Genomic DNA, 25,281 nt, shown 5'->3' on the forward strand with positions numbered 1-25,281 from the left:
CAGCCCTTGACCTCACGTCTTGGCGAACAGACTGGTCTTGCCACAGAGGAGCAGGAAGGTGAGTGGGCCAGATGGTGCTTTTTACCTCACCTCCCTCCTGTGAGTAAGCAGAGCCACCTCGCTGTCCTCCTGCTGTCCAGACCCGTGGCAGTGGAGCGGGCAGGGTGTGCTGTCTGTCGCCTGCAGCTCCGGCTGCCCCGCTGGCCCCCGGCTCCTGTGTCCATGGGGAGCCAGCCGCTCTCTCCTCACCCCTCTGCCGTGCCTCCAGGGCCAGCTCTTACCTTTCCACCAGGCTCTGGGCTGTGTGCAGGTGCACATTGTCAGGTAAAAGCTGGGGTGAAAACATGATGTTCTGTCATCTCCTTGGTGGCACCGATGGGTGCCTGCAATGGACAGTGGTCCTGCTCCACTGCACAGGGTGTGTGCAAGCCCCTCTGTAAGAAGGGGTGAACTAAAATAAACAAATGCCTCTCCCAGCAACAGCGATGGAGAGCCCGGGGCTGAGACTATTTCATCTTTCCCAGAAGAAAGCCCTCCCCAGTGAGGATCACACCTACTTTATGGTTTTGAAATGCCTCAGGCAACTGCAGGCAGGCATTTCCATGCAGTACCAGCTTTTTATCACCCCATTTGATCTGGGGCTTCATGGCTCATCTGAGTGGAGGAGCAGCCCTGACTCTGGAAGCACCACCATGGCTGTACAGAGGGAAACAGGCTCCACCAAGCCATTGGAGACCTCCACAGGGCACCTCTGAGAGCAGGAAGGGAGCCAGGAGAAGCCGTGTGGGGTGGGAGCTGCTGTCAGCTGGGGCTACTGGATGGAAGGATAAGGAACATCAAGGTGAAAAACTGCCCAGCTGCTCCACACCCAGGCATACCATGTCCACATCCAGTGTACCCTGAAGGCCCAGAGACCAGGGACAGGAGGTGCTGCCTTGCACTTGACGCTGGGGAGTCCGGGACACAATCTGCAAGACAGTCACATGCTGTTGACTCAGGAATCACCAGGGGAAGGTTCTGTAGTGCACATGTAAGGACTTAGAGAGTTGCCTGTCTCAAACACTGTCAAGGCCACAGAAGGAACTTGCCACAAGATATGCCACCACAGCAGGAACTTGAGAAAAGCGCAGAAGGAACAGTGGGTGGGTATGTGCTGTCTTGGAGACATGTGTGAGTAACACTAGTGGAGAAGCTGATCTGAAGCAGATTTCCTGTCAGATATGTTTCATTTAAAAGTTATTTGCTGTGTTCTGCATGCAAGCACTGGTCACTTCAATGGTTTAGGAAAGAATTTATAGGGTTTATGCTACTTACACACTAGCTTACTTAGTGTTCCCCAGGTGCCTTAAATGTTCATTTTAATAAAAAACAGCCCTGACACTCATTTTGGCTGGCAACTATTAACAGCTTATAAAGTAGCCTGAGGGCTTTAGTCTGGGTAATGTGCTCTGAAATCCCCAGTAAGGCTGAGGTTTGTGCTGCAGTGCTGAGGGAAGCAGAGGAGTGTGGCTGTGTGCCGCATCATCTCGCCTCAGCACCCACCTGCCTCCTTCTAAAAAGCCAAAGAAAAGCTTAATTACTTAATACCATGGGCTTGCAATTTCCTTTTCCGTTCAAATTCCAGTTATTGAGTAACCCCTTGTGCCAGCAAGTGTAGTTGCTCTTCTCATCTGCTGTCTGTTTAATATTCACCCCGACGCCGTGATGGGCAGGTGGAAGGTCCAAGACGCGCGGCGGGAGCATCCTGCCTTAATGCACCTGGAAACCTTGGCATCAGGTGAGCAGCTGAGGGGAGAAAAAACATCACAGACCTGCAGCTCCCAGGCAATTGTGAGAGAGGCTCCATATGCTCCCGTGCCCACTGGAAGAGCTTGTTGGCGTTGCACCAAAATTATTTCTCCCCCCTCCTCAAAAGGCAGGTCTCCATTCAAACTGCAAAATTACATGACAATGGATTCTGCTTTTCCTGTATAAAATCTGCCTGACAGGAGCACAGGTAACTTGTGGGGCAGGATATCAGGCTGTTAGCAGATCTCAAAGGGAGTTGCAAGGGGATCACATTGATTTACGCTGTGGTCTCTTTTGGGTTGGAGACAGCACGGTTTGGTCCAGCTGTGCCATGTCAGGGAGATGTTGCAGAAGCAGCATCCTGACCAACATGTGAACAGCTTCCTGATGTCCTGAGCTCCAGAACAGCATCACAGGAGAGCAATAAAAAGGTGTGACATGTGATAGACCATAGCAAGACGAACCAGACTAGGTGTGGTTTAAGCTTTGGAGCTGCCCAAGCAGGTGTCCTGTGAAGAGCCAGGTGATCCAAACATTGAATCACAGTAGCTCAGGCAAGAAGAAGCAGATCTTGGGATTTTGTGGCACTTCAGCTTTCGGTTTGGCACCTTGATCCCAGAAAGAAGGTGGTTTTCTTGAGCAACTCCCCTCCTCTGTACCAGCAGCCAAGGCTGGTGGGACCTGTAACCACAGTTTGGTGATAGAAAGGCTCAAGGAAGAAGCACTTACGTCAGGTTGCAACCCTGAATTAAAGGAAAATGCAACATTTCAGTCCAACACTTGCACAGAATCGGGGACCTGGTCAGCAGCAGTCAATTTGGAATGATACAGAGGTCTCCAGCCTCTGCAGCCAGCAGTGGGAAGGGATTGAACTGGGCAGGGTGGATGCCTCAGACATGCAAAAGATGTGTCCTCTCCCAGGAAGGCAATCAGGGCTGGAGAACTTTTTTCCTGCAATTAGGGCCGCAGTGGAAGGTTTTTCCCCTCCTTTTTTCCTTCCTGCAGGGATAACCAGATCCAAGGGCAGCACGGCCAGGTTTGGTCTCACCAGAAATAGAGAGGGGGCTAGAAACAGGATTAGGAATGGGTTTGTTGGGAATGGCTACAGCAGAAAATCAGGGCATAGCCCCCTGTTTGCCCTTTCCCCATCCTAGTTCCTGTCAGAGAGCAGCTGTGGGGCAGTGCCTGCCCCATGGACCAACCCCTAGAGTTGCACCCAGCCCTGTTTGGTCCCATCCACCAGCAGCAGTGGGGCTTCAGCATGGCAGAAGCTGTTGTTCTCATGTCTGAAGCTGATAGACAGAGGAACAACAACAGTGCACTGGGGGATCCAGGGAAAAGGCCCATCTGTCTTGCTTTTGAGGATGATTAGGGAAAGAATTTGACTTGTCCAGCATGGGGAATTACACAGAATGGCAATGCTGAGGCTGACTGCCTGGCAGTGGCATGGAGTGGGGGAAGAGCAAGAAGATGGCAAACTGAAATCACAGCCTCTCCTCTAGTAACCAGGATAATATCCAAAGCTAGACACAACCCATGCACAGGTAAGAAATGAGCCTGCTCATTCCTAAAATTCTGAAAAGTCCTGTATGTTCAGCTCATGATGGACCCTGCCACAGCTGTGCTTCCCCACCTGCAACCAGGGCCCCATCCCACTGCTCCTGGACACGAGCCTCTTCCTCATACCAGGCTAAAATGTCCCCAGCTGCTTTCCATCCTTGTTTCTATGTACAAGTGACCTCATTTTCTGTATTTACACCTTTCCCAGTCCATAAGTCATTAGCAATTATAGCATAGTTTGAACCTCCTATTGGTTTCTTCTTCAATTTTTCATGGAAGTGTTGAGTGTTGTCAAGTCAGATTCATTATTGAGTGAATACTTTATATTGCCATCAGCAATGAACCATGTGCTGCAGTCAAAGAAAGACATCAATGTGACTTATTTTAATTATATTTATTTCCCGTAATTTTTTATTCATTGAGTCCTTTCTCAGCTCTTCCACATTTTTGCCAGGGATCAATTTCAAGCTGTAAATCAGTAACAGTATTAGCATTAGAAATACTTGACTCTCCAAATTTGCCTTTTCAAAATACTGGCACAGCTTCAGCTCTCTCCCAGCCTTCTGCAACTTCCTCAGCACCTCTATGTAACTGAAAATAATGGTGATTTAAAGAGCTCTTTGGCCACGTCTTAAATTTGATGCATATGCTTACAGTGTTGTGGTGTTCAGTCAGGGTGTATCACAGTGGGGATGCAAATTTTGCTGTGGATGTTTCACCCCACTGTCCTTACACGGAGCATTAATGATGCTCCATGTTCACCATGAATTTGCCGGTGTCCCAGGGGGATGCTGTACCAATAAAGGTAAAATAAGGGATCCGAGAGTAAAACGTGGTGAACCCCTCAAGAACAAAGCAGCTCAAATCACTGCATTGCAAAAATCAGTTTGACGTTCTGTCAGTCGCACCTCACGCAGCAACGGCTGGAACAAACAGTCATTAATTACCTTTGTCAGGTGAAATTTCTTAAATTACCTGCAACTTCACTTCCAGGAAACTCCCACTTTCAGCTGCCGCTGACAGTTTAAAAGGGCACCTCTCCTAGCAGTAAGCTTTAGGAAAAGTCCAGGAAAAGTACCAGGGGATGAAGTCATGCGTGGCTCACCTCTGTCTGCCAGGACCAGTACGTGTCCTGGAGTCGCCTGCCTGACCTGCCTGCATCGAGAAGAAAGGTCAATGGGCCGGAGGTGGATGAGGAAGGTGGTTAGCCAACCTGTCATGTAATCCACGGGCATTCTTCAATGACCTTTTCTTCTCCTTCCTAAAAATCAAAAGAAACACGGAGCAGACTGCCTGGAGAGCTGCTGCTCCTTGAACCTTGACAATATGCATTCAGCATCGCGAGGAGACGCTCAGCAGCCAGCATTCAGCACACGCTGCCCTCACTATTGAGCTCCCATACAGATGTTCATTGAACTGTCAGAGCACCAAGAGGAAAATAAATTAATTGTAAGTGGGAGCAGGTTAGTTAAATCTATTCTGGAAGTATTATATAGCCATTAAATCTCATACAAAACTCAATAATAATGGTTAATAATGTTCTTCGGAGGAATTAAATAGAAGCTCAATTTATAATGCTGCTCGGCATTCAAACCAGAGTGTTCCACCTTCCTTGTACATGATAAACATTTAGTAATTAATCCTCACAAAGCCTCAGTGAGGCAGATCTCTTCACACCACTGATTCTGTGTATAAATGGGAACAAGAAGGTACAAGATGCCTCCTTTGAAGCAGTGGTTGCATATGTCTTCAAACAAGATTTGGGTCTCTGAGACCCCACTCAGCATCTGTGTTTGAATAATGAGAGGTTTGTAAAATGCCTAGGAGCCAGGATCAGATGTCAAGGTTTCTTTGTGCCCCTTCAGTGTGCTCAGACCATCGTGGCACGTTTCAGTGTAATCCTGTAGTGCAATCTCCAGAATACTGATAGTTTCCCCACATGGTCACATGGAATGGTATTTAGAAGGAAAGCTCATGGTCTTAGGTCTACAGCCTGTAGGAACTGGCCCATAACAAAGCTGTTAATTATGCTGAGATTCAAAAGAACAAACTTACAACCAACTGAAAGCTGTTTTTTCCAGAAGACAGATTATAGATAGATATAAGATCGATGGGATCTGGGCTGTCAAATAAAAGCGAATTTAATTTACATCAGGATGGTGGACTACCCATGACTACAGACAGATTAGAATTATCTAGTGCCATTTTAAAACTGTCTCCTGTCTCCCTGTCACTGTTTAAGCACAGCATGAATAAACCCGGGGCGTAATGAAAGGGAGTTTCCACCCAGCAACTAAGGTCCCAGGTAATCCATGCTTTGAAGAGCTTAAAGTGTCACTGTGGTGGCCTAAGAAGTAGTCTCCTACTTTTAGGCACCACCAAGCTTAGCTGAAATTCTGGCTTGGACAAGGAAGCATTTTTTCCAAATAATTTGTGGCTAAACCACCCTTGGCACAACAAAAGTAGTAATTCCCCAAAAGAACAACTCAGTATTGGGGATGGACTGTCCAGAGAAAGCAGCACACTTTTTATATCCTTGGTAAAAAAAAGGCAGCTCAAGAGTTTATTAGACTTTTTGATACATCAGAATTGTCACTAATAATAATTTAAAATATGTTGGAAAGAAAGAAAATGCTCTTTACTAGCTGTAGAGAGATTGGCCCATGGTTAGTGCAGGTCAGAGTCCCTTTCAGGGGAGTCAGAAGATTACTCCCATCCAACCCATCTTCTCTTTGAATTAATCAACATTAAAACTATGCTTTTACAAGACAAGACACGCTAGATAAAACTCTGATTCTCTTGAAATCAACAAAAATTTGTCCACTGCTTTCAATGAGGGCAGGGTTTTACCTAATATTTCTAACAGACTCTTATAAAATAGTGTTGAAAAAGACCTCAAGGGCCATCTTCTCTTCTTGCCACAAGGCAGGATCAGCTACATCCATGTCAGTGCTGATGGATGTTTGTCTAAGTGGTCCTGAAAGAGCTGCAACACTTAATAGCACTTTGAGCTCTGCTTCCATTTTCACCTGCCCTGAGACAGGAAAAGAAAAAGGGCTTTTATCCCCAACTGTGCCAGGATTTTTTGCTGGTTTAAAGGACCAGTGACAATTTTAACATTTGATGTCTCACGGTCTGCTAAAGATAGAAGCTAATACTATCAACCCCAGGGAGCTTTCCCATGATTTATTGACATTTTTCCCTTTTATCTCTTCTTCTTGAGATATCTGACATGAAATCATGCCGTTCTATTTCCATCTTCTCTTTTTCTCCACCATTTCAATTTGGGTCTGATTTCAGTGGCTGTTCCATAAGAACCCATAGTTAAAACTAATGCTTTCCTCTATCTGCAGGCCTGTCAGTCTTCCAGTGGTGCAGTGTAAAGTGTGCAACTCTAATTCTAGGACTGAAATGCCAACTACTGTAATTATGTTGGCAATGTGGAAAGGCGGGAAGGCAACAGAGCAAAAACAACTGTGCGGGATGGAGCCTTGGGAGGAGGCAGGAAGAGAAGGACAGGTGGGCAAAACAATATTCAAGTTTGGTCCTTGCAGAAGAGAACCCCCATGGTTTGGTTATGCTTCCAGAAAGAAACATCATCAGTCATTAACTGCCCTTTGCCTGCAACCCAGTGCTCACAGAAACAAAGTCTTTGCTTTGGTTTCAAGAAGACCTGGAATGCAGTCAGAAATAGTAAAACATAGTTCCTAGTTCCTCATTGACAGGCAACTCGAAATACACTACCTGCATACCCTGAAACTACAGGAAACCTGCCCACAGCTGCTCAAAATACATTTATCATTTAGAATGGGAAACACGGACACAAGGATTAACATTTACAGCTGGTATTTCTGAACATAAAGGTCTGAGACAGATGCTTACACACAGCAGTTGGGGAACGAGAGGTGAGTTTCCCATGCATTCTCTCTCATCCCAGAGTACACCATGCATTAAGATTTCACAATAAGTATTTTTTTAAAAAAACTTGCTACATAGAATCCAACAACAAATAGCACAATTTGTTGTTCATAAAGTATGTGAGAAGAAGCTTGGTACCCTTAACCCTTACCAAGGGTTTTATTCCCCAAATACAAACACTTAGCAGTCTTTATGGGTGAAAGACAACATGAACCACGTTTTCAGCCAAGTCATAAAAAATGTAGCTTCATATGTAATCACAAAACCTCCTGACATTAAAGGGTCCTATCTTTGCACATGGGGCTAAGTTGATTAATGCTGTGAGTGACCAGCAGTGGCCAAAACAACATTTCAGATCTGACTCTTTGCCAGTGGATTCCTCTGCACCACTGCTGCCACCAAACAAGAGTGGCACTGGGGAGGTGGGAGGAACAGAGCGGGGCACTGGAGCAAGGATGCCATGCTGCTGGACGGAAAAACCCTTACATGCTGCTTGCAGGAGAAATAGCAACTAACTTAGAGTCTGGGATGGAGGGCCTGACTAGAAAATGGGACTGTTATTGGGACGTACAACCCTTGGGGATGCATTTTTAGCATCACCTCAGTATCTGTGGCTTTGAACTTCCTCAGAAATTTGTCAGTAATCATCAACATTTGAAATCAGCTTCCTGGGGCAGCAGGAAAGCTTTTTTGGATCTCTACTGTCTAAAGAATAGGTTCCTGAAGGCATTGTTGTAGTTTTTATTGAAAGCAGTGTAGATGAGTGGATTAAAAAAGGAATTTGAATAGCCCAGCCATAGAAAAATGCTCTTCCAAATGGGTGGGATGTCACACGAGCAGAGTGGGTTGATGAGCTCTGTGATGAAGAAGGGGATCCAGCAGAGCACGAAGACCCCGATAAGGATGCCCACCATGAGGGCAGCTTTCTTTTCCTTCTGCTCTCTCCACGTGTCTCCGTCCGTCTGGAACGTAACAGTGGCATGACGGACAGTGAAGACCATCTGCGGCTGCTGGGCAGCTTCTTTTACCTGCCAAACACAAACACAGGTTGCAGCATGTGTACCTCAGGCAGCTGATCCCACACAGCAGGTACAGAGCCAAACAATGCAAGCAGTGGCCAGGGCTCCCAGGGAAACACAGGCCGTCTACGTCGTGCTCTAATTGAGGAGAGAGTGGCTGTATGACCCTCTTCTGGGTAATGGAGACTATTTTAAGTGAGGCTTGAAACTAGAAAGAGTAGTGATCTATGGGGACTTGGGATTGCTCACACAGGATAGAAATAACATTATTTCCCCACTTAGAATCTGATCAGCAGAACAGGCACACACCCACATGTCATGCACAAAAGTCTCCTTGCTTTCTCTGAACCCATTGAGTTTGAGTCCTTGGTAGAAGAGGCAAGAAAACAAGGACACATTTGCTTCGTCCCTGCAAGAAATCTTTACCGTGCACAGTCATCGTGCCTGGGATGAACTGACACGATGCAGCCACGATTAGGAAGGATTCACAAGGACATTCTGCACGTGTGTCTTCTGTCTGAGTAAATTCACAGTCAACCCAAAACCACAGCCGGTTGCCAAGTTATCATCCCCTGTGGAGACAAGACCCCATCCATACACCCTCCCCTCATCTCCTCATGGGAAGGACAGTGACCCCTTACTCATGCTGGCAAGCACTGATTCAGCATTCCATGGGGGGACATCTGTGAGTCACCACTCACCCACGTGGACTTCAGATTCACAATCTGGCCCAAAGTTGCTTTAGCTACACTTTGTGTGCTCTCAGCTGGGGGCTCAGAAGGAGCCAAAAGACAGGGCTTGCAAGCTTTGCAGTCAGCTTTCCCTTGGAAGCCTCCGAGATTCAGAGGGCTTTTATGGGATGCTGTTTGCTTGCACACTTGAGCTCTAAGTTTTCCCCACTTCTGCAAGGGCTTGGCTGCTGCCAGCGCTTCACCTGAGCAAAATGCAACCAAGCTGACCTACCTCCAGGGCTTCTGGTGTAATGGGGGTGATGGAGTTACTCTTCCGAGATCCAATTCGAAACTTGGCAGCCTTGTAGATCTTCCAGTACACAAAGAGCACCACACACAGGGGTAGGTAGAAGGCCCCAAAGGTGGAGAAGATGGTGTAGGAAGGTTCCTGGCTGACTTGGCACTCTTCACTGTCCTCTGAATAAGTCTCTCCCCAGCCAAAGAGCAGCGGGGCCAAAGAGATGAAGGCAGAGAGTGCCCAGGTGAGGGCAATCATGATGTTGGAGATGCGGCGCCGGGTCTGGAGCGTGTACTCCAGGTGGCGGGTGATGGACCAGTAGCGGTCGAGTGCGATGGCCGTGACATTCCAAATGCTGGCGGTGCAGCACAGCACATCGAAGGAGATCCACACCTGGCAGAGTGACCGGCCCAGTCGCCACCGCCGCCCAGACAACTCGTGCACCAGGCTGAGGGGCATGACGAGCGCTGCCACCATCACGTCGGAGATGGCCATGGAGGCCACCAGGTTGTGGGGCACCCGGTGGAAACTGCGCACGCGGAGGATGGTGGCCAGGACCAGCCCGTTCCAGAGGAACGTGGCCACCACCAGCATGGCCAACAGGGTGAGGACCAACACGCTGAAGACGGAGAGATGGGCCTGGCCGCTCTCGGGGCCGGCAGGGGACCCGCTCCTGTTGCCCGTGTCCGGCGTCGCATCTGCGAAGCAGCTGAGGTTGAGCGGGCGTTCCATGCCGGGCTGCTCCGGGCTCCTCCGGGCGCGGTGGCGGCGGGAGCGCGCTGGGAATTGGGGGGAGGGGGGGGGGAAGCGCCGCCCTACCGCGGGCGCGGGGGGTCCCCGGCCGCCCCGAGTGTCGCCGGGCGCGGGGGCTCCCGGCTGCTCGGCGCCGGGGGCTTCATCCCCGGCAGGAACAGCCCTGCGTCAGTCGCAGCTGACGGCAGCCCCCGGCCCGCCCCGGCGGCGGGAGGCGGCGGCTCCGCGGGCGCGGGGGGTGCGCGGCTGGAGCGGGGTTGGAGCGGGGCTGGAGCAGCGGGAGCGGAGCGGGGCGGCGCTGGCGGCGGCGGAGCGGCCGGAGCGGGGCGGAGGAGCGGCGGCCCCTGCGGAGGAGCGGCGGGCTGGCGGGGCCGGGGCGGGCAGGTGAGTTCCCCGCCGTGCGCGGGTGCGGGGCGGGCCGGGGAGCGGAGCGGCCGCGCCGGGCGAGGTCCTGCTTAGTCATGTCCGTGCGCGGGTCGGGACCGGCGCCGGGCCGAGCGGGGAGGCAGAGCCGGCCGCTGCCCCAGCCGGCTGTCCCTGCCCGCTTTCCGCATCCCCTGCCCCTTCCCCAGCCCGCTTCCCGCTGTCCCTGCCCTGCCAGCTGCGCATCCCCTGCCCGCCCGCTGCCCGCGCCGTGCGGGAATCAGCCCCGGCTTTGTCTCGGGGTGTCTTCTCTTCCCCTCGGGGCGTATGCCGTGTGCCAGCCGCAGAAAGTTAGCATCCTTGTGAAATTGTCCCCAGGCTCCTCTAAAAATGTGACAGTGAGGCGCCGCGGAGATTTCCGAGCTCCCAGTTATGCTACGGTCTGCGCCCAGCAAACCTGTTAGTAATCCTGGTTATCCTGTGCAGGGGGAACGTGGCAGGGGATTATTTCTTTGAGAACTTCTGTGATGGCATTTCCTAACTTGTTACCAATTGTAGGGGCTTTTATTAGAAATATTCATTCACTTGGCTGCTGTTATTAATTGTTCAATTAATAGCATTAGCCATTAATGAAATGCTTGAGCATTTCCCCTGTTTTTTAGCACGTTGCTTGTGGTGAGTGGTGGGATTCTGGGCCTCATAGCAAAACTCAGAATTTTACCCCACGGAGCAGGTTTCCCTGTGCCCCAGCTCCATGAAGGGATGTCAGCCAGCTCCAGCCCACAAGCCTTGGATGGCATCCAGATAGGGCTGCACCGGTGCTGGCACACGGCTTCTCCAGACAGTCCCGGGATAACGAGTCCCAAGAGCTGTGGAGTCACAGTGATGTGAGAAGCTGCTGGACACTAACGTGGGGCTCAAAGTCTGCATCTCTGGGGGGGAGAAGGAAGGAAGGGCATCCATGTTAAGATTTGGTGACAGTGACATTTGCCAGTGAACTGCACTTTCAGAGAGTTTGGGGAGAAGACACAAGCAGAGGAGATGTTCAGGGAGCACCCAAATCATTCCGTGCTTGCAGTTTATGAAGGGTAAAACAAAACTGGTGCTTTCTGCTGCCTCTTCTGAATCTCTCTGGAATTTTTGATGAAAAACAGCAAAGGAACAATAACAAGGGGTAATGAAACAAAACGTTTTCTGGTGCTGCTGCTTGTTTCTCTGTGCTGTCAAGTGAAATGCAAGGCAGCGTATCCAAAACAGGTCCAGGACCTTGTTTTGGTGGGAGGGGATTTTCCCATATGGATTCATTCTGTGCTGCTGCCACTCGTTCTCAGAGCTGGGGATCTGGCCTGTTGTAGTTACTAGAACAGATGTAGCCTTAGAGATTATAACATAATTTTGGAAATAAACTGCCATCTCTTGGGGGGAGGAATTATTATTTTATCTTTTATACACAAGGATACTGACAATTTTGGAATGAGTAGTTTTTTTACTTACAACTTAAGGGACAAATGGGGTTTTCAGGCTTTCACAAAGACTCTTGATTTCAAATTCCTGGTTAGCAAGGTGCAAAACATCCTTGACTGTCATTATATTGATCAAAACACTTAGCAACTGCCAGGACTGAGAGCTTTTTGTTGCGTGGGCTCTTCCCAGAAAAACCTATGACCCAGAATTAATAGAATCAGCAACAAATTATGGAATATGTGCTCCTGAAAATACATTATTATTTTTTCCTTCAGGAACAAATAGACAAAAATTACATTTAGAGGGAAATGAAAATAAAATTTATTAAATCTGAAGAATTAAAACTAGATTATGTTCTCATGAAAAATTATTAATATTTTCAGTATCTTACTTACTTGACTTTAAAAAATATATATTGGCAGATTCTGGAGTTGAATGGGTCAGTCGTAGTATCAGAGTAGAATCAGAGTAGTAACAGAAATAGAGAATGTAGACAAATATATATATGTGTATATATATATTTACATGTATATATATATATATGGAAGCGCAAAGATTAAGGTGAAAATCTTGCTGCTGTCTCCAGCTGCCTCAGGGGTGGGTGTACAGGGGGTGAAAGCAAAGTCTCCTTAGAGGCGCACAGCGATCAGATGAGATGAAATCAATGAAAGTCACAACATCAGATGTTGACTTGGGGGTGTTGGTTGATGAGAAGCTCAACATGACCCAGCAATGTGCACTCACAGCCCAGAAACCCAACTGTGTCCTGGGCTGCATCAAAAGCAGCGTTGCCAGCAGGTCAAGGAAGGTGATTCTGCCCCTCAGCTCCTCTCTGGTGAGACCCCACCTGGAGTGCTGCATCCAGCTCTGGGGGCTCCCAACATGTGAAGTACATGGAGCTGTTGGAACAAGTCCTCCAAGAGGAGGGTCACAAAGATGCCTAAAGGGCTGGAGCATCTCTCCTCTAGAGACAGGCTGAGAGAGTTGGGATTGTTCAGCCTGGAGAAGCGAAGGCACTGGGGAGACCTCCGGTACCTAAAGGGGCTACAAGTGAGCTGGAGAGTGACTGTTTATGAGGGTATGGAGTGATAGGACACAGGGTAATGGCTTGAAGCTGAAGGAGGTTAGGTTTAGATTGAATAGTAGGAAGAAATTCTTTCCTGTGAGTGTGGTGAGGCACTGGAACAGGTTTCCCAGAGAAGTTGTGGATGTCCCATCACTGGAAGTGTTCAAGGCCAGATTGGATGGGGCCCTGAGCAACCTGGTCTAGTGGAAGGTGTCCCAGCTCATGTCAGGGGGTTGGAACTGGATGATCCTTCAGGTCCCTTCCTCCCCAAAGCATTGTATGATTCCCTATTCCAATCAGAAACTGGGAAATAAATGTTCACCTGGAGAGTGATCAAACACTGAAACCAGTTCAAAGAGGCTGTGAAATCTCCATCCTTGGTGATGTCCAGTCTGGACAGCACCACGAGTCACTTGATCTGACTTTGAAGTTGGCCCTTCTTTAATGGGGGTTAAATTAGGTGATGTCCAGAAGTCCCTTCCAACCTAGATCATTCCATTCCAGTTCTGATTCTGCAATATTTAGGCATGTTGGCTGAATGTACCAGATTCTGGAGGTGACTGAATTTTGTTATTTTTAAGGACAAAATGCTGTTTAGTTTACACAGATTAATAAGACCAGTCATTTCCTCAGAACTGTTGATATTTATAAAGCAAGTGGAAGGATGGGATCTGTAGCAAGCAGATAATGTTTGTGGAATGATCACATCAATGAAAGTCTCTGAGAAAAGTTTCTATGCTACAAAGTCAGGATTATCTCACATCCTCATTAATGGAGCCAGAGGAATTAAAAGTGACGGGACTTCCTCAGATTCGGCAGAATTCCCTCCGGTAAAGACATCAAATACTTCTTGCTACTAAATACAATTTACTGGAGGTACCTTCCAATTCAAAATACGTACCTGATGGTTTGAGATTAGGAGGGAATTCCCAGTGTAATCAGTGCCGCTGCCTACATGCACATCCAAGTAGTATCTGCTCTTAGAGACAGGGTGAGTGGACTTACATTATTAACCTGTGTGCAGATCTTCTGAAGCTCTGCCCTTATAACAGGTGGAAAATGGAGAGGAGATGGCTCAGGAGGAGTTTTTGCTGGGCATGCTTAATGAGTGAATGAGAATTTCTGTCTACAGGGTAGGTGGAGCTGCTAGGTTAAACAAGGATTACAGGAACACATATTCTCACTGTATATATATGCACCATCACTGGAAGCCCTGCTCAGTTGCCAGCCAGACTGCTCAGTAAGTGCATCCTGTCACGGCAATTTCTAAGCCTCAGATATTCATCACTTAAATTTTGTTTAACATTCAACTAGCCTCAGTCCAGCCTCACACTACATCCAGCCATGCCTTGGAACACAAACGCAGATCACCTGCTCCTCTCCCGTAACAAAAATTTCAAACACAAACACAGTTAAAATGCACAGACTGTGAGGTTATTCTCACACCCTCAGAGCCCATCCACAGTTCTGATGTCACTCTAGTCTTCTGAAACCAAGATTATAGAATCATAGAATGGTTTAGGTTGGAAGGGACCTGAAAGATCAGCTCATTCCAACTCCCCTTTCACCAGGGGGACAGGGACACCTTCCATTAGACCAGATTGCTCAAAGTCCCATCCAGCCTGGCCTTGAACACTTCCAGTGATGGGGAAATCCACAGCTTTTATGGGCAACCTCTTTCCATGTGTCACCATGCACACAGTAGAGTGAAGAAGAAATTTTCCTTACATCCGATCCAAACCTACTCTCTTTCAGTTTAAAGCCATTGCCTCTAGTCCTGTTACCCCATGTCCTTGTCAAAAGTCCCTTCTCCAGCTCTCTTGTGGTCCCTTTAGGCCCTGGAAGGTGCTCTAAGGTCTCCCCGGAGCATTCTCTTCTCCAGGGTGAACAACCCCAACTGTGTCCATAGGGGAGGTGCTCCAGCACTCTTATCATCTTTGTGGCATCCTCTGGACTTGGTCCAATAGGTCCATGTCCTTCTTATGTTGGGGGCCCCAGAGCTGGATGCAGCACTCCAGGTGGGATCTCACAGGGTCAGAACTGAGGGATAGAATCACCTTCCTTGACCTGCTGGCTATGCTGCTTGTGGTGCAGCCCAGGATGTGGTTGGCTTTCTGAGCAGCAAGAGCATATTGACAGCTCAAGTTAAACTTTTCATCCACCTCATCTTCAGGGATGGCCATTATCAGCACAGTGATAGACTCTCATAAGGTTTCCCCTCTGGCTCAAGTAACCCATGGCGTTAGGACTGTCGTTCTGGGAGTGAGGTAGGGAAATGCCAAGTCATGGACTTCCACCAGCTTTTATGAAACTCGTCTCTTTGTCCAATTCATCCCATAAAAGCTATCTCAGGTTCAGGGTAGCAGCTCGAGTTGGGAGGAAGACTGAGTGATTCCCTCCCTCTCCAGGTATCCATGACAGCATGTCCTTGGAGCATAGGCAACCAAGGAGCATTGCAGCTCAGGCTGTGAGCTTGGATCATGATGCTTTGTAACTCATGTAAGCATTTCCACGGCCAAGCAGCTACTCTAGGTAGCTATCTCTCAGGTTTGTGGCATTGAAGCTGGTTAATAATCACATACTTACTGGAGCATGAACTTACCTGAGGTTTTCTAACATCCCAGCCAAGAGCCAGAGCTCCAACCGAAAGTTGGAGTCAGCCTTTCCCTCCCAGTAACATGTAATTACTTACTGCAAAGTGGAGCAAATCCCACTGACTGAGAAGCAGAGATTAATCCTGTTGTGTATTAGTAGGAGACTCAGCAGGATTGTGGGAGTATGTCAGAGCAGGAACAAGGAGGACCTGAGTGCCCCACATCCCCACGTGTCCCATTGACTGACCTGTTTGCCAAGCTGGGTTCTCTTCCTTCAGATGCTTATGAAGAACTTAGAAAAGTCTCTCTGTCTTGGGACAGAAATTAAAACAATGAGTTGAAATCCTGTTGGTTTTTTATTTGTATGACTGGAAAACCATTCCCCAGGAAGGTCTAATCCAGTTCAGATCATCCAAGCTTTCCTTTAGGGAGGCACCAACCGAATGACTGTCATCCCAGCTAGGAACTAAGTACCATGTAGCCACTTCCTCCCCTCCCAAATGGGGAGGAGAGTTGGAAAAAATGAGTAAACTTCATGTAGTGAAATAAGAACAGTTTAATAATTGACACAAAAATAATGATTTTACACTTGTATTATACATATTATGTAATGCTTCATTCACATGAGGAGCAGCTGAGGGATCTGAGGGGGCTCAAACTGGAGAAGAGGAGGTTCAGGGGCACCCTCTGTCTCTCTACAACTCCCTGACAGGAGGGTGGAGCCATGTAGGGATCTGGCTCTGCTCCCAGGGAACAAGTGACAAGACAAGAGGAAACAGCCTCAAGCTGCGCCAGGGTAGGTTAAGGTTGGACATTAGGAAGAATTTCTTAATGGAAGTGGTAATCAAGCATGGGAAAGGTCTGCCCAGGGAGGTGGTGAAATCACCACCCCTGGAGGTGTTCAAGGGATGACTGGATGAGGCACTCAGTGCCCTGGTCTGGTTGACAAGGTAGTGATTGATCACAGCTTGGACTCAATGACCTCGGAGGTCTTTTCCAACCTTAATGGTCCTATGATTCTATGATTCTAATGATACCACTCTACTAATGAAAAAAAGAGAGAGGGAGAGGAATGAAACCCAAGAGACACAATTGCTCACCACCTGCTGACCGGTGCCCAGCCCATCCCCAAGCAGCAATTGGTGCTCCCAGCCAACTCCTCCCAGTTTATATACTGGGCATGATGTTCTGTGGTGTGGAATATCCCTCTGGCCACTTCAGGTCAGCTGTCCTGTCCATGCTTCCACCCAGCTCCTTGTGCACCTGCTCGCTGTCAGAGCATGGGGCACTGAAAAGTCCTTAACTTAGCGTAAGAACTACTTAGAAACAACTAAAACATCAGTGTGTTACCAACATTATTCCCACAGTAAATTCAAAACAGAGCCCTGTAGCAGCTACTCAGAAGAAAATTAACTCTATCTCAGCTGAAACCAGGACAATGACTTTAATGACATAGCTGAAATGTTAAATTCTACAGCAGGAACAAAGCAGAACAAGAACAGAAGCTGTTCAAGAGTGCAGCCTCTTTTCATGTCTGTCTTGCCTAGAGCATAGTTCTCTCTTATGTAAACTCAGTGGTGAGTGCTTGTGTTTCCTGAATGTGGCCACAATCCCTGTGGCCTAAAGGGAGGATGGACTCTGTTACCTTGCACTACTATGCAGATCTCAGTAAATGGAGTGCCAGGAGTGCTTATCTGTCTTCTGCCCAACACGAATAAACTCCTGCTGGAATTAAACCCTTTGTTCTTGCATAGTGAAAAACATGTTCATGGTCAGAGGACCAGCTGGAGTGTAACTTTAATAAAGTCTGAGGGTGACTCCCACATCATTCACCGTCGCAGTTAGAGTTGCACTCTGTGTAAAGAAATGAAATGTAAATAATTTTATCGCTTCTTTCGTACCTTGAGGGACAACATTAATCATCTGTGTAATTTCAGGGGAGTCAGCAGAGTTACATTAGGCGTCATATTGGCTTTTAGTCAAAGGTGCTCTGCAGTGAGTAGTTATGACAGTAATGCAATAACTTGGAGCCTGCCTCAGGGGGTCCTGCCCTCATAAAGCATCTACAGTTTTCATTTATTACTCTGGTGGTAGCAAATGCTTAACACATATATACACCAGCGCCTGTGATCTCCTTCACCTATGGTCAGTCCCTGAGAAGTAAGTCTTTCTCTACACTCTGATGGACTTGATGTCTACAGGTGGCTTGCAAACCACAGTAGAAAATTACCCATATTTCTGATAAAAAAAAAAAAAAAGGAAGTTTAAAAATACCAAAATATATTATGTTTCTGGGAGTACGGGGTATCCTGCAGTTCTGTGAATCATCTAGAATAGCAAGGCCATAGAAAAATAAGAAACTGTGTGTGGGAAGTCTAGGTAAATCTAACTTAATACATGAGCTTTGGCAATCAAAGCTGCCAGTGCAAACTGTCAGGACTCTGCCAGGGAGACAGATGGCATGATGACAGCAAATGGATGGGTCTCTAAAACTCAATTACCATTTCAGTTCAAATCCTTCTTCCGTATGCCGAGTTGTGGAAGAGGTTTGTTTATCTTGAGCTTCATGCATTGTGGCAGATAATTTGTATAGGTGTGAAGCTATAGGAAAGTCTATGATAATGTGAGGCTGAACACGAGTTTTTCTGCTGTGTGGTGTTTTTCAGGTTACCTTCCTGCTTCCCTGCAAGTGGCAGGTTTCTGAACCTTTATTGACGTAAATCCGTCCATAGTCTGGAAGCGATTTTTCAAGCTCCAGAGGCAAAACATTTTAGGATCTGTGTACCACAATAAGAACTGAAAACACTCTAAACAGTTTATTGGGCAAGAAGTTCTTCAACTTTTTTTCATAGACCTGCTTTCACCCCCATTAGGCTCCTTTGGCTCCTTGTCAGTGTGTGTTCCCATGCCCATTGGGCAACCCACTTCCATAGGTTAGGCTGCCTTATTCCCAAAACTCCACTAACTTTAGCATTCAAGACTGGTTTTGTTATTGTAACTGGTTGGTAACATGTGCAAAAATTAAACCACTGATGCCATCATCAAGGGATGTCTTTTCTTCCACTCCAACAGCCTTCGGTTGTTGCCTTCTTCCCTGGAGATCCATGAATAGCCACATCCCTACCTGCCAAAGAAAGCACTGGCATGATTGTACAGCCTTCTCAGCTTCAGTACCACTGATGACTATCTCAGGTTCATATTCCAATGCTGCTTCCTTCCAGCTGTGGAATATTCCTCCACCTGATTTTTTGGAGTAGCTGGATGTTTCCCTGCTCCTGCCTGCTCAGGTCACACAGAGCAGCAGAACTGCTCTTAATATAAGTAAGGTAAATTCCCAGTATTTTCAAGCTGTGCAACATGACTGGTCACTAGAGAAAATGGGAAACCTGTGGAATTTTTCTTATTTATATTTCATATCTGTGTTGCTATTTCACTGAGTGAGAGGCTCATACAAACCAGAGGAATTATTCACAAGTTAGAGAAAGTCAAATGGTAGGATGTGACCATTTCTGTCTGCAGCTAAAATGAATCTAGTCCCATGTCTGTGCAAGAAAAGTCCTTGTAGACATCTCCTGTAGGCTGATAAACACTTTGCCTCTGGTTTGCATGCCAGCAAACTTCCCCAGCTCTTTGAACAAAGACAGCCATTTTTAACAGTCCCCAAACATAATTTCTCTTGTAGAATTTGACAGTATCATGTTAGAAATGTTTTATTTTTGTTCCTTCTACCACAGCAGCTACCTGATCAAGCAGTCTTCTTGCTACAGCTATAAAATTCTCTGAACACATGGAACGAAAGTGGTTGTATAAATGTGTCTAAATGTCTCTCTGTTTTTCACAAGGGTTTTTATTAGTAGTATCATTATTTTTGACAACCAGTATTCACTGCTTTGACAGCAAAATGTTGCCAGACTTTTCTTATTTGTCTAGCAATACATTTTATTATAAAATAGCTGATTTTTTTTTTTTTCCAGCTGCTGATCTGTGAATCAAGGTTGGTAGACTGCAGCTCAGAGGTGGTGGACCAGTGTGGTTCCCACCTCGGGAATATGACACGTAACACTGGGAATATGCTCATGCAAGAGCTGGGTTTGGGAAAACCTATCCAGTAAGAGGGCCTGAGCATCTCTGGGTCACCTTGGGGTACGGCTGTGTGCCCATCCAGGCCTTGTCTGACAGTGAAGCCACCGGGCTTGGAGGGAGCTGTTGGCATCTGACACCAGAGTTTCTCCTTTCTTTTCAGAGCCCTCCCTTCCCTTCCTTCAGGCGCCTTTGGGTAGATGCAATGTTTTGCATAATTCTTGTCCCTGCAGAGATTTCAGAATGTGACCTGAAAGCCAATGGACCTGGCTGGACTTGGTCAGCTGGTGGCTCCTGTAAGTTCATCTTCTGTAGTTACTTTTTCTACTTCTTCTGTGGCTACCTTCTATTTTGGGATTTCAACTGAAACTTTTCTTATGATTTTATCAGAATTTCAGTGTAAATTTAGTAAAAATCTTCCATTTTGATACCTCTGAATTATTCAGGGTCTCATGTCAGCATACTTCTTGGGGTGTCTTCATTAAATTCATCTATACAGACGATGGCTCATGTATTTAAAATCTGAATCTCATTTCGGAAACAAAGAAACCACTGTTTTTTAAAAGGACTCCTCATCTGACTTGATACACCTTCAAAGCTTTCTGGGCAGACTGTCAGTGTCCTTCCTCCTCCATAGATTTCACCATCTTCACTGTATGCTCCTGCCCCTTCTTTTTTCTGTCTTTTACTGAGCACTAGAAGAGTTAACACGGACAGCTTTTACTACATCACCACTAGCAACTGACTTGGCAGTAGGGTTATAAATGCAGTTTTGTAATCACGAGCAATAATTCAATAGAAAAAAACCACCAAAGCAAACCCCATCATTTTCATGTTTTGAAGTCTTTCATCCAACATTCACACACATGACACCTCCTGTCCCTTGGCTTTGAGTCCTAGCACCAGTCTGAGTCTTGCAGAGCTGCCCACACACATGCTTCCCATCCCTCCTGTTTTGGTATCACTCCAGCCAGTCTGTCTGCTGGTGCTCAGTCCTTCTCCTGCCATCATTCCTTCTGCAGCACGGCCACGTCTTGATGGGAGGCTGCAAGTGGAGTCCTGGGCTTGACACATCATGAGGAAGATGCAGAGAGACAAATGGCCTCTTCACAGTGCGTGTTCTCCATTTCAAGGAGGCTTTCTGATTTTATAACAGCTGTGACTGTAAGGAACCATAAATCCCATGTCCTTGCCCCAGGTAATCCCTCCTGCCCAGTGAGAGGCCTGGCCCATTAAACACAGCATTACAGCCTCAGATTAATGGCAAGTGTTACAAAAGAGCACCACGGGTTGTGGGGAACCACAGAGGGTTCATTAGGGTGCATCTTGCAAACAAATACTGCTGAACATCCAGCTGGACTGTTTTACAGAGGTGTGGTTTACTGCACAGGCTTGGGCTGTGCAAACAGAGTTAGCCATCCATATGCCTAGCATTTATTATAGAAATTTATGGCAGCTGCTTTCTGTGGACAGTGAAATAGGTGAGGAAATAGATTTTCTGAAGCAATCTATGCTTCCCTTCTGTTCATTTCAAGGAGGATTATTATTTTGAAATGTAATAAGATTTTTTTATATAAAACTGAGGTGTCTAAAATGTAGACATCTAAATCCTGTGGACTGCTTGGTAAATCTCAAAAAGACATCTCTATATTAATCAAGCTTTTTTTTCTTCATCTGAATAGTAATACTCCTCTAGTATCTTTTATATCCTTTATCGTTTCGAGTGAAGACAGACATGGGTGAGCTTTTGCTGTACAAAAGCAAGACCAGTCTCCAAGGTGTGTTCAGTAAGCAATTAAGGCAGCCTATTATGACAAATTACCCTCCACAAATTTAGGTATAGTGAATGATGGCATTTTGCTTCTGTTCTTGTCGCCTTAAATTGTAAAGGGAGTTAGACCCACCTCCCTGCAAGTCTCTTTTCCTTCTCTTGCACTGAGCCAGAGCAGGAGCACGGACACAAAACCAGTGAGGGGATCTAACCTTCTGATATTTACCAGCTGCATTATTTATGAGTGTATGAGTCGGAGGAGAGCCACGTGGTATCTGGGCTCTTCTGGGGAGAGCAGATCTTCCTGTGTTCTGTGATGGACCTAAAATCCCACTTAGGTGCTGTTACCATTTAATCACTATGACCACTGTATGAATCATAAATTATGAGCATGTACATGTAATGTGTAGAGCACTAGAGCTAGATGGTGGGTATGGAAGCCACTGGAATGTGTCCAGTGGGTCATTTTTTAGCCGGACTTATTTCAGGAACGCATCCTCATTCACGGCTCTTTAATTTCAAGCATGTGCTTTAGTCCTATCCAAATGAGCAGGGTTCGAGGATATGCTTGAAGGTAAGAATGGGATTTTGGAGCATCCCTGACTCGGAGGTAAAGCTTGGGAAAGTTGTCAAAAAAATTTTGAGGCAAAAAGCTTAGACTGTAGAAAAGTGTAACTATGGAAAAGTCTCTTCCCTTTTAGGGAAAAAGTGTAGAAGTGTATCCAGTTCTTTGAATGCAAACAACACTAAGGAAAATACTACACTGCACATTTAGAGTGAGTTAAATCAATTGCTGGCTATCCAGCCACAGAGAAAAATAATGTAATTGTAACTGCGAGCAGCAAGATGGTTCTGTCTAATAGTTAAACATCAGCGAGCTCCACTGTGTCTAATAAAATGCAGATCTCATTATCTGTTTGTTATGTGCATCGAGAGATAACTGTTCAAGTTGAAAAGTATAAAAATTTGATTTAACTCGGTGACATTTTGGATACAAGAGGGTCAGGTTGGTCTTGTAACAAATAACAGCTTGGGGCACGTGGAGAGGAGTGTAATTGAAGATAAGGCTCTAGCAAGATGAGTGGAAAACGTAATAGAGTTCAAGGATACATTAAACAAATGCATCCTGGCCCTCACACAGTAATCACCTACACGTGCCATAAGGCAAGCAGCAAGTATAATTGACTCCCTGAAGGAAGATCATTACAGCTTTGGGTCTTGCTGCCTCATGCCACGATTTCTTCTTCCATTTGCAACACTGAGAATTCAGATGTGGCAAGTCCTGGGATCCTGAGGCTGCTCTGAATAGACCCAGAGACGTTTTCAGTGGCTTCTTCAAAGGTTAAATCTGTGAGTATCTAGCACAGTGTCACAGATCAAAAATGAGCAACATTGACACGAATATGGCAGAAGCCTCCATGATTAGGGAGGAGAGTGGTCTTTTAAGGGTTAGGATGGTCCTTTCAGGAGGATAGTCCTTTAAGTACACAGGAGAACTAACAAGTTTGGCTGTCCTATGCCAAAATCAAAAGAAACAGCTTCTTTGTACCCTAGTGTCTTGGAAAGCTTTGATGTGATCACAGTTTCATGTGTGTGGTGTGGAGCTCCTTCCTTTTCCCCAATTCTTGGGCAATTTCATCCATATCTGACTGGGCTGTAGAGCCGTCAGGGATATGGTAGAAGTGAAAGACCTTACTGGACACTGAAGCAGACACACTGTGAACTTAAACCTTACTTAGCCTCAGCCAGTTCATGGAAGAGTAGACCTTGAAACATAAATCAGTGGTAGGCTTTCTTGGTTCAGAGATCTATGTGCTCCTACTGAGGGAGCTCCAGCATATCACAGAGCATACCTTTCAACTATCCAAAACATTCAGGTACTTACAGAGTCTTTATTTCCCTGAAAGCTTCCTGGAATTAAAAAAAAAAAAAAAAAAAAAAAAGATTTAGAGCCAGGACTGGCCTGAGAGTATAAGCAGTATGCCTGCATTTGTCTTCAGCTTAGCTCTAATGAGAAAGTCTTGACGGTGACACTCATTTGTTTGAATCCCAGCTCCTGGTTAGTACTGAATGGTAGAGATCATTCAAACAGACATACTCTAGATACCCAACCAATAATTTTTTTTTTTAATTGAAGTGTGGCAGACAATTAGGGACCTAAGTAACAAATGTGTTCCTTCATAAGGTTTTCTGCTTGGCATGCTAAAGAGGCAGAGTTCTAGATATCAATCTCTAATTAATTAAGATGGCTCTGGGGTCCTGTGAAGATGGATCAATTAAGAGCAGCAGTGGATTCATCTCTTGACGTCTTCGAATCAGCATTCAGTATTAGCTCAGCTCATAGAATGTTTGGGGTGAAATTTAAGGGCAAATAATAAGAAAGGATGACCAGAAGACCTACTGGTTTCTTCTGGCCTCGAGGCTGTTACCAGAATGCTGTCAGAACATATTTTTCAAGGATATCAGTGTAAGTTGTTAATTTCATTTGAAAACACGTGAGAAATAAAAATCAGGTTCCTTCCACAGAAAAAGAAGGTGGTAGTTCAACCTGGCAGAAATAACTAGACTACACAGTGGACTCACATCCACGTGTAAGAACTGGGAGCCTCCCAAAACTGCAACCACAAATGTGTGACAAATACAATAAGCTTCTCTGTTTGTACCCTAGCACAGGCAGATAACCATGTCTACCTCTGTGTCTGCATTTTAAGGATGTGCAGGCACAGCTTTCAGCTACCCTGAAAGTGCTGCTTTAAGCTTTAGCATTTGGGAAGGCCATAAACCAGAAACGCGCCCCCAGACTGCGGCTGTTTTCAGAGACAAACAATGGAATGATCAATTCTTCTTCCAGTGCTCCATGTGGAAGGTTAATCCAAGTGACCCTCTGGCCTTACACTCCATAAGTTGGAGGAACTGCTCCGAAGATGATGCAGTTGCTGTGTTTTTACGTCAGTCAGGGAAAGTTTCCTGGCAGAAATATTTTTATTGGTTTTAGCACTAAGACCCAATGGCTACATACGAATTTCTCTGGTGGCACAGGTGGGCTTGTGTAGCTGCCGCCCTCCATCTCCTATTCCAGAGTAGGAACCCTGAGTCGCTGCCTGCACTCGGCCAGCACTGGATTAACTGAGTCAGGAGTATGACCTGTGGAAAAACCAACCCTTTTTAATAGACTGTTCTCAGCAAGGTCAGCACGGGGCATCCCTGAGACACTGAAACTTCTCTGTGAGCACAGAGACGCATCCTCAGGCAAGTGTCTTGTCTCCATTCTTCTTTCTGGATGAGTAAAACAAATATTTAACTTTCTGGACTACATACAGAAGGAGAGCAATGTGATGTAAATGTTTTATCAGCACAGATTTAGGGTTTTCACTGTAGTCACAAGTACAAAGCCATAAATGAAAACTGGAGCTCATCTCAGAGCAGTACCCAGGTTCACTCTTCACACTGCTCTGTAACATGCTCTTCAATGCCACTAACTGTAGTTGTCTTTTTCTGCATTTATCTATTAACAACATAATAAGAAACATAAGTGTTAGCATTCTTTCACAGGATATTCTGAGTTGTGAGGAACTACGTAATAAAGATCTGGCACAAATAAAACCAAGTTTGTTCCTTTCTAGAAAAACATATTTTAGTAAGTCCAGGTTTCATTAACTTTTTTTCAAGCCTGCATGAATGAAAGCCCAGGCTTAAAGGAAAATTTTCATTCTCTATTGTTTTGCTGACACTAATTTACCCAAATGGAATGCCTGTAAACGAAGCAAATTTGATGAGCTTACAAAGAAGCGCTACAGGGATAATTAGCCACCATATTTCACAAACGAATTTTTTCAAACTCAGAAAATACACAGAAATTGGTAGGTTCCTCAGTTGGAGCAGAAGCAAAGACTTCTCCTGATATGCAAAGAATGAAGCCTACAAATTATAGTATCA

At 46.2% G+C, this 25,281-nt stretch overlaps 1 protein-coding gene across 1 annotated transcript; it reads right to left on the reverse strand.

The window, feature by feature from the left end:
• Nucleotides 1–3,727: 3,727 nt before the first annotated feature.
• HTR5A (5-hydroxytryptamine receptor 5A) lies at nucleotides 3,728–10,793 on the reverse strand. The gene is made up of 2 exons (XM_064638357.1): nucleotides 9,249–10,793; nucleotides 3,728–8,294 (listed from the first exon to the last, which is right to left on the reverse strand). Exons 1-2 carry the CDS (start codon nucleotides 9,984–9,986, stop codon nucleotides 7,965–7,967), a joined length of 1,068 nt encoding a protein of 355 aa, XP_064494427.1. The 5' UTR covers nucleotides 9,987–10,793; the 3' UTR covers nucleotides 3,728–7,964.
• Between the last annotated feature and the right edge of the window lie 14,488 nt (nucleotides 10,794–25,281).

This window comes from Pseudopipra pipra, chromosome 1 (genome assembly GCF_036250125.1).
Source record: "Pseudopipra pipra isolate bDixPip1 chromosome 1, bDixPip1.hap1, whole genome shotgun sequence".
Classification (NCBI taxonomy): Eukaryota; Metazoa; Chordata; class Aves; order Passeriformes; family Pipridae; genus Pseudopipra; species Pseudopipra pipra.